This window comes from Gossypium hirsutum, chromosome A07 (assembly GCF_007990345.1).
Source record: "Gossypium hirsutum isolate 1008001.06 chromosome A07, Gossypium_hirsutum_v2.1, whole genome shotgun sequence".
Lineage (NCBI taxonomy): Eukaryota > Viridiplantae > Streptophyta > Magnoliopsida > Malvales > Malvaceae > Gossypium > Gossypium hirsutum.
Genome location: NC_053430.1, coordinates 54,810,732 through 54,820,733, shown reverse-complemented (window position 1 = coordinate 54,820,733; position 10,002 = coordinate 54,810,732). Strand labels below are relative to the sequence as shown.

Genomic DNA, 10,002 nt, shown 5'->3' with positions numbered 1-10,002 from the left:
AAACTTTGCATATTGTCATCAAAGATATTGAAGATCATGAATGATAAATTTGATCGTTGATAAAAGGACCTATCGCTTTGAGCAAGATCGTGCTGATAACGTGTTATAAAATAAAGAGAGATGGGGAGAATAAAGAACAAAGAAAATATGAAAGCAATAGAGAGTGTACTTTATTGATCAAAAGGGATCCTTACAATGCCTTATCAGAGTATCTATTTATAGGTATAAGAAGTATAAAAGAAGTAGAGATCTAATTCTAATAACTATTAGAATTTAAAGTACATTAAAACTTTATCTTGATCATAATGGACATCCACCTAATAAGATATTCATAACAATATCGATGATATTTTTTTTTAAAATATATGAAAAATTAAATAAATGATACAAATTTAGTATAGCCTAATAACACCCTCAGAATTTTGTATGTTGTTCTCAAATAAAGATTTGAAACCAAAAATATAATTTTGGAGTAAAAATATATTATTTTTGAAAAATAAAATATTTATTTAAAGATTTTGTAATGGAGAGATTAGTAACTTTTAAATCCTTATTTTTATGCTAATATTTGGTACGAAATAAATTATATATAATGATTATTTTAAAAAAATTAAATAAATAAAACAAATTTAATAAGACCAACCAAACAATATACGAGATTATAAAAAATTATGAGGAATTATCAAATCTGTCTAAGGGACCTCCAATATTGGTTCGTCTTATATATTTTCTTTCTTTATTTAAAATTTCATTTTTTTTTAAAATTATTAGTATATATAACAAATTTTATAAGTGTGCAAAAAAAAATTGTTCCAAAAATTGATTTCTCAAGTCAAAAATTAATTTTAAAAACATACCAAAAATTTTGAGGGCATGCCAAAAATACAAGAGAATACAAAAAATTTAAGAGATTACAAATAATTATGAAATAATACAAAAAATTATGAGAGGATACCAAAAATTATGATGAAGTACTAAAAAAACATGAGAGAGTACCAAAAATTATAAGAGAATATAAAAAATTATAAGGTGAGTACCAGAAAAACATGAGGGAGTGCCAAAAATATTGGTTTGTTTTATAAATTTGCTGTACTTATTTATTTTTTAATTTTAAATTATATCAGTATATATAACAAATTTGATTAGTATGAAAAAAAATATTTCTTTTATATCACAAATTGATTTCTCAAACCAAAACTTTATTTTAAAAGCATATAAAATATTTTAACTGTATACTAAAATTATGAGAGATTACTAAAAACGTAAAAGATTACAAATAATCATAAAATGTACCCAAAATTATAAGAGAATGCCAAAATAAATAAAAAAAATTACTAATTTTCAAACTTTTTTACCTATATATCAGGTAACCCGTTTGCAATTACAAAGGGAGCTTATGGATGCTTACTATAATTTCCCCAAATGTTTCCATGCTAGTTGGGTTGCATTTCTACAATAAAAAAATTAAAAAAAATGAAAGGAGGAGGGAAATTGAATACCGATTTGTTATGCACGAGCATTGGATGCATCATTTCTTACGAAGGTGATATTTTTTTGTAGCCTCATGCATTTGCTGCATTAGCTTAGATAACCCGTCACTTCAATTAAATCTTAGTGGAGGAATAAAAGCGTCCCACTAGATACGCAGTGTTTCAGAGCTCCTCATATTTCGATTTCTGATACTAAAGAATTGCTTCAGCATTTGAGTGTTTTGAGTGTTGTTGAAGCAAGGCAACAACACATAAAATCATGAAGCTACTCAACACCATCATTTTAACCTATACAATCCTACTCATTCTTTCTACACCAAATTTTTTGTCTTTAAAAGCTCAAGAGAATGGAACCGGCACGGCTACAATGCCGGTCCAATCATCAGAAGGTGGTTTCTGCAAATCAATGGTGGAGACCAATGGCTATGAATGTGAAGATCACAATGTAACTGTTAGATAAATATCCTGATATTCACTGTTTTGCACAGTTTCTAATGGAATTTTGTGTTTCTTTTAGGTAACTACAAAAGATGGTTACATTCTCAATGTGGTAAGAATTCCTATGGGGGGGTGTCGTGACTGTCGGACGCGAGGAAACAAGTCGCCCGTGCTGTTGCAGCACGGGGTGTTTGTGGTTGGTCTCTTACAGTCACTGATGCAATGAAAATTTGTATGTGAAAAATGACATTGTGTATGATATTCATGATGGAAGATCATGGCTGCTATTACCCCCGAAACAATCTTTGGCATTCAATCTGGCCGATAATGGCTACGACGTCTGGCTTGTTAACTCACGCGGAACAGAGTACAGTGAGGGGCATACATCACTCAAATTTGATGATCCAGTTATTGATTATTTACTCCTCTCTCTCTCTCTCTACAATGCATGATGATTGTTGTTTTGTTTCCTTTTCCGAACTTGAGGTTGATTCTGATGGGTGTTTCTTAGGCCTACTGGAATTGGTCGTTGGACGAATTGGTAGCTTATGATCTTCCTGCAACATTCCAATATGTTTATGATCAAACAGGTCAAAAGTTGCACTTTGTTGGGCATTCACTGGTGAGTTTTAGAATCTGCTGCTAATGCTTTATTTCCCATCCCATCATCTTTGACAGTTTGATGTTGTTTACAGGGAACTTTGATGGTTATGGCTGCCATGTCAAGGGATCAGCTAGTGAACATGTTGGAATCAGTTGCATTACTCAGCCCAGTAGCTTATATGGGTCATACCACTTCCCTACTTTCAAGAGTTATTGCTGATAACTTCATTGCTGAGGTTACTTCTTTTTTTTGTCTTATCCAAATTGAATAAAGTTTTTTTTTCTTTCTTTTAACACAAATGTAAGAATTGTTTTATTTTTTTCCTTTTTTACAGACATTGGACTCGTTAGGCTTCTACAAATTTGATATGAGAAAGTAAGATGCAGTGAACCAATAACTCCCTGAATTCAAAGATAAAACTCACATTTAGCTTTACTTAATTTCATAGCAGTCATAAGATAAATGCATGCATTTCAACCCGTTTATATTACGGCTTCCTTTTAAATATCCAACACATAATTTCCGAACAATCAACAGTGTCATTATTATAGAAATTCTGAAGGTGATCTGCCGAATACCAAGTGTTGACTGCACCACCTTGTTATTCACACCATTTACAGGTGAAGTGAGGTACTTGTTTTGATAAATATGAAGCAAAATTTAGTAGGAATTTGTCATATCTTCCTGAGTTGAAACTTTGGGACATCCATTTTATAGGTCAAAACTGTTGCATGAAACCTTCCATAATGGATATATTTCTAGATCATGAACCACAGCCAGCAGCGATGAAGATCGTCATCCATATGTGTCAGCGTAAGTATCCCTAAAGCCCTTCCAGAAAGTAAGAGATTTTTTGAGGGTATGAAAAAAATGGTGTTGTGGTGTGGGTATAACTTTTACAGTTATTAGAGGAGGAAACACAACAATGTTTGATTACAATGATTCTGGTACGAACTTAAAGCACTATGGGCAACCAACTCCTCCTGCCTACAACATGATCGGCATTCCAAAAGACCTACCCATCTTCCTCAGCCATGGTGGAGCCGATGCTCTTTCGGATGTGGATGATGTGAAGCTGTTGCTTGATAGTCTCCAAGGTCATGATCCAGACAAAATTGTTGTTCAGTTCATAGAACGTTTTGCGCATGCAGATTATGTAATGTCAGGAAATGCTAAAGAACATGTATACGATCCTTTTATTGCCTTCCTCAGTAGGCTACATTGAAATATAGGCCAAACCAATCCACAGCTTTTGATGAATTTGGGGAAGATTTTTAACATGTAAAACATGATACAAAACTAAGAAATAAATTGACACACAGTAGTGCACGAGTTTTATGAAAATTTTGTTCTTAAATTTCTTATGGAACTGCCAAGAACAGATGCATCTGCTTTTGATGGCTGTAAAAAAAGGACAAAAAACCTTTTTTTTTAATAATGTTGTTTCCTCAAATGGGGGATTTCCCCCCCAAAGTATATGTGATTTATTTAACTTGGATATTGTTGGTGTTTTTAGAAGTTGAGAGAACAGAGCATCGAAAAATAGAGAGAAAATAAGAAAAATACTTAGCAGATTTTAAGAAATGCTATCAAATTCTCATCATCTTCATCATTCCACATGAATTACAATATATAGGTGTAGTGGTTACAAATAATCAACAAAACCCACTAAATCACCTTAAAAATATAAAGATAAAACTTGCACATAAACTGATTAGGTAAATTAATAGCTAAAAATATCAAATCAATACCAACCCTACTTGTTTTAATATATTAACCTTAACAAGTAGATTTTAAACAAAACATCGATAGTAGAATACGTGAACCCAGCTCGCACTTTAACTGAGGGTTCACCAAAAACTTAACAGCTCACACTTTGATGTGCTCAAAACTTGAGTTGAGCTCGCAACTTTGATGAGCTCGTGTCTTTGGGTGGGTTCGCAACTTTCAATGGGTTCACAACTTTAATTGAGCTTGCACATGTCGAGCTCGTAGACTTGTTTAAGCTTGCAACTTCAAGTGAGCTCGTGGCTTTGCAGGATAAGTTCGCTACTGCATGAATGGCCACTTCACAACTCACCTCATTGGTCATAATGCTGCAAAGTCCAATACCAAGCCATTTGTCATCCTCATTTACAGCTACACACACACACACACAAGTTCAATGGCATAAACCATGGCAGGCTTAAGCAACCAAAACATCCATAATCAAAACTAAATCATGTCATTCGTTACCAACACTTAACATATTTACTGTAGCATGTTTTACCAAATCAATTCATACCAAACTCACATTCACAAGTGTCAACATGAATACTTCTATCATGCATAATTCTACTTGATCTCCTAGCACACCAAAGGACTAATCTCATCCATATATCATAACAAATCATTTAACCATAATAAACATATAGAAAACTAATGCAAAACGCATAAACTAAAGGCATTAGCACATATACTTATATAAATGGGCTTACAACCATTTTAGCCAAAATAAGCCAATTACAGGGCTAAATACTAAATCACCTTAAACAAATATAAGCCAATATATTTGGCCAAATCAAATGACACATATAAAAAAATGACCAAGTCCCTATACATACTATACTTTCAAATACTAAGATCATCAATACCCAAAATGAGAGTTTGATAGTATGATTCGAATCTCCGACGATCTCCAATCCGAGTTAACTTGGCGACACTATAAAACATGGAAAATAAACAGAGTAAGCTATATAGCATAGTAACCTCGTATGCAAGAAATAAGCAACCTTACCATGCATATAACAATCAAATAATATAACATAGTTAAATGTAAATTAACAACCATAGTATCATAATTCATTCCATCACAAAACTTACCTCATTTTCATCATTTCAAGAATTTAACAAACATGAGCTTTACTTACATACCTGAACCATCTCAAAATGAACTTACACATATTCTCATCTTTGATATACCCGTGAACCACTCGGAATAATAATGTCAGATACTCTAGATTTTTGCACACTAAGTGCCACATACGTAGCCAATGCTACCTCAATGTCATATCACATAACCACTCGCTCTCGAGCTATCAACGGCCTGCTCACACAAGCTATCAGTCAAGACGTAGCTACGCGGTGCTACTCACACAAGCTGTCAAGTATCCACAACATATGCCGGTATACTCAGCCACTGGTAGGACGTACAAGACTAGCACCCGGATCACATAATCACGTAACACATAATGACCTTAGTGACATGTCACTTGTATCCTAATTTATTCCTAAGGTTCAACGGGACTTCTCACTTGCTGAATCATTGTCGAACTCGTTCGTAGAATTATACTCATTTACATAATCAATCACATAGTTCATGCAATATTAAAGCATTTAAGTACAATTATTCTAAAGCTTATTTTTAACATACGAACTTACCTCGGAATAAAATGGCTAATAGTTCGATTTAGTCCACAACTTTGTTCTTTCCCTAGTCTAGGTTAGGGCCTATTCTTTCTTGATCTATAATATCAAATTTAACTTATTCAATCATCACATTATTCAATTTAATCCCAAAAACACCTTATGGAAAAATTTATATTTTTACCCCTAACTTTTCAACTTTTTACATTTTAGTCCCTAAGCTTGTAAAATGATTTTTATTCAATTTCATCACACCCAAGCCTACCCGAACCTATTCCTTGCTCATAACAATCCACATTTTTCATTTATTCTCATTTTTACACATATTTTACAACTTTTACAAATAGGTCTCTATTTAACATTTTCATCAAAAATCACTTGGTAAATGTTGTTTATCTAACACCAAACATGCATTTTCTACCATTAAACATCAAAATGCACAAATATTTAACATGGGTAAAATTTTAGACTTAGTCCTTGAAATAGCTAGATTAGGTTGAGATAACTTCAAAAACATAAAAAATATTAAAAATGGGACAAATACGGACTTACAATCGAGCTTGGAAGCTTCCCAAAAACCCTAGCTATGGTTGCTTGAGAAATTCAGCTATGGGGGACTAAATTAGAGAAGATGACATCTTTTTATTAGTTAATTTGTCTTTATTAACTAAATGACCAATATGTCCTTAATGCCAAACTTTGAAATTTCACCTAACCATGTCCATTTTTGTCCAAATTAAATTATATGGTCTAGTTACCATTTAAGGACCTCTAATTTAAATTTCATAGCAATTAGACACCTCTAGCTTCTAGAACACATATTTTGCACCTATTGCAATTTAGTCCTATTAGTCAAATTGGACACTCTATTGATAAAATTTCTTAACAAAATTTTCACACAATCATAGAATCATACTGTAGACCTTAAAGAAATAATATTCATACTTCGGATTTGTGGTCCTGAAACCATTGTTCCAATTTGACCCAACAATAGGTCGTTACACATATTCTGTTTTTATTTGCAGCACCCAAAACCCGTCCTAGATGTTATGGCCGCATTTGCAATGTCACATTGCAGTGAGTTTTGAAAAACATAGTTCTATTAGTGAAGTTTGCTTGTTTTAAATCCTCGTTTATGATCCTTATGAAAAGCTATCTTATTTTATTTATTTGTTAAATTATGGGTTCATTAAGCAAAACATGACTTATACAAAATCGTTATTACGCTTTAAAACATTGTTCGTTGCGGAAGCTTTTGAAACCAGTTACGTGGCATAGCAGTGAAAACATTTTACTATCTTAAAATTCTAGTCCTACAGCTAGCAGATATAAGTCAATTTAAATAAAACCCCAAACAGAATGAAACTACTTTTACTAAATTCAAACAAAAACATAATCAGTGGTGTGGCCATCTCCGAGTCCCTCGCAGCAGCCACCTGCCTAAGGAGTACCTGACAGATAGGGGGACAAGGGTGAGTTTTTGAAAACCCAATGTGTAAACCATATTTATCAAACATTCAAACATACAGTGTTGAAAAGTCTGGGCTTAAGCCCATATTAGTCGCAGCATCAGTGTAGGCCTTAGCCCAATACAATAACAGTATCGGTGTGGGCCGTAGCCCATTTCAGTAAAGTATTATAAATGCATACTGTTGGAACGCCGGTGCCTCCAAGGTGCAGCAGAAAAATAAAATAATTAAAAACATTCTGGCGATCCAAACCATAGATCCCTGTGTAAGGAACGTACCGGGGTGATAAAAGGTTTTGTAATTACCGAGACTTCAATCTGAGTAGACAGCGATGCCTAGGCAACGGGAATCTTGAACCACAATCGAACCAAGCCGCAACTTTTCCGATGTTGGCCTCTACGTAGTCCACCCAGTTGACAATGAACGGTAGAAAAATCTTAGAAACTATTTCAGTGATTTTTATGCTTGACGGCTGCTAGACCCTTTTGCATAGTTTCGGGCTTATTTATATATTATCTCTTTAGGGTTTTTACCCTTGCCATATATAATGCCCTTTTAATTGGTATATCTTTTTAATGGATATTAATTCATTAAAATTAATCTGAACATAATAGTTATCATTAAAATAAATATAATAATGTTTAACCGAAAATTATAATTACATTAATTATAATAAAGATTTCGGTAAACTATATTTATTTAAACTTATATACGAACCAAATTCATATACTAATGAAATAATGTTCTGATTATGTGTACAACATCCTTGTACGTATAGTATGCTCAACAATTTGATTGCCCAATTAAATTAATTCTATACTTAATTTAATTCATCTGACAATCAGAATACAATACCAACTATGTTTTACTCCGTTCATTTCAACCATAGGGTGTGACCCTATAGGTTTTTGTAACGTTAGCAGTAATATTAGAACGATTCTAATGTTACAAACAATAAGTGGCATCTAGCAATGCATTATTGCTACCTAAGTTACGAGAAGTCATGATTCGACATAACCTTTTGTGATTAACCTTTCATGCATTAATCCTTAAGTCCTATATCTTTGGAATGGACACAAGTCATGGAATAGTCACACTTGCATAGTCCATCCCTTGTTTATTGATACCTTAAGTGAACTGTGATACCCAAATAAGTATGACATCTCATATCAACTTATTTGAGCATGGCCATGCATTTCTAGTCTCACTCAATCAAGTGGCCTAAGATATTACCCCCATTATGTAGGAGGGACTTATCCTATATTGATCAAACATATCCCTCTACATAGATTATGGTATATCCAACATTAGTCTTTATAGAACAACCAGTTACGATGTTCGTTTGACTATATCAAAATATACAACTCACGATGTTGGGATAATGATGATCTCAAGTATGAGGATCATATACATATTAATCACTATCAGTAATGTTGTGACAATTACATAATAATCCAAGAAACATACTCATAGCAGGTCAGTCCAATATGTTGTTCTCTAATACACATATTCATGCATTGATTTTGACACTCCATATCAATGAAAACTCTTTATCATCAATCAACTACATGTTAGTCTTAATGCATTATTGTTGTCCTAGCCAACAATAATACTTGACTAAGGATCTTTTAAGAATAATCATATTATTCTCAGGACATTATTATAAAACAATTTATTTATGTACACAGAAAAGAAACTGAAATAATAATGGCAACGCCTTATATCAATAAACATGATAAATCAAGTATGTTATTACAACCATCTCGTGATTGATCTTTCGACATACTCTTACACATACAAAGATCCTACCCATCCATCCTCTACACTCCACTCCGTCCAACCCTACACTCTATGTGGGGATAAAATCAACCAACCCATCCTACACTCCAGAATATAGTACCGGTCTCGACACAAATAGTATTTGCAGCAGAATTGCCAGTATAGGCTTATAGCCTTTCAGTACACTTCCTCCAATATCATATATCCCACCCCATGCAATGCAACATAGTATAAATGTTCATACAATAAAGATGGCATGCTCAACAGTCATACAACATATTGGGGTATATCCGTCATTTACCTCATTGGGTTATAACAATCATTTCATATATTAGGGTCTAGATATACTTACCGACCCGCCAGTAGGTCCACAGTCGTCTAGAGTGACCCGTGCAACCTTAATAGTCTAAATAGCGAAAATGGGCCCAAGCCCCTACTACAGCCCATATAGGCTTGCTTGCTCGTGTGGCCGATTAAGCTCAATAATGGCCTTGGTTGTGTGAACTACATAGCCTGGCCCATTATACTTCACACATTTGTGTGATTTACCCATGTGGGGCCTACGAGCTCGTGGGGCCTACGAGCTCATGGGGCCCACACGACCCATTTTAACCCAACATGGCCCAAAATGGCATATGCCCATGAGATCGCTCGTGGTGGTCTCTACAGTCACATGCACGCGCTTATGCATTTAGATGACCACATGGGCGAATGTACACTCGCGTGGCATCAACGGTAACAGTTTTTCAGCTTTTATCGTTTAACGATTTAAGCAGTGTGATTATACACCTGTTACGAAACGTGCGCTACGACCAAG

At 34.0% G+C, this 10,002-nt stretch overlaps 1 protein-coding gene across 3 annotated transcripts; it reads left to right on the top strand.

Annotated features, from left to right (window-relative positions):
• Positions 1 to 1,601: 1,601 nt before the first annotated feature.
• Positions 1,602 to 3,876, top strand: LOC107956452 (triacylglycerol lipase 2). Of its 3 annotated transcripts, none has more exons than XM_041116968.1 (9): positions 1,602 to 1,935; positions 2,008 to 2,040; positions 2,195 to 2,335; positions 2,440 to 2,550; positions 2,624 to 2,767; positions 2,867 to 2,907; positions 3,070 to 3,152; positions 3,250 to 3,345; positions 3,435 to 3,876. In XM_041116968.1, the coding sequence occupies exons 1-9, from the start codon at positions 1,750 to 1,752 to the stop codon at positions 3,755 to 3,757; spliced, it is 1,158 nt and encodes a 385-aa protein (XP_040972902.1). In that variant the 5' UTR covers positions 1,602 to 1,749; the 3' UTR covers positions 3,758 to 3,876. The 3 variants fall into 3 exon arrangements, with proteins under 3 accessions (XP_040972902.1, XP_040972903.1, XP_040972901.1); XM_041116967.1 differs by having other exon boundaries at positions 1,606 to 1,935; positions 2,008 to 2,124; XM_041116969.1 differs by lacking the exon at positions 2,195 to 2,335 and having other exon boundaries at positions 1,605 to 1,935; positions 2,008 to 2,124.
• The last annotated feature ends 6,126 nt before the right edge of the window (positions 3,877 to 10,002 follow it).

Excerpts from the sequence above, each read along its gene's own strand:
- LOC107956452 (XM_041116967.1), top strand. The coding sequence starts at position 1,750 with ATGAAGCTACTCAACACCATCATTTTAACCTATACAATCCTACTCATT. Across the intron at positions 2,125-2,194 it reads TGCAGCACGGGGTGTTTGTG|GATGGAAGATCATGGCTGCT; the intron begins GTTGGTCTCTTA and ends TATGATATTCAT. Across the intron at positions 2,551-2,623 it reads ACTTTGTTGGGCATTCACTG|GGAACTTTGATGGTTATGGC; the intron begins GTGAGTTTTAGA and ends TGTTGTTTACAG.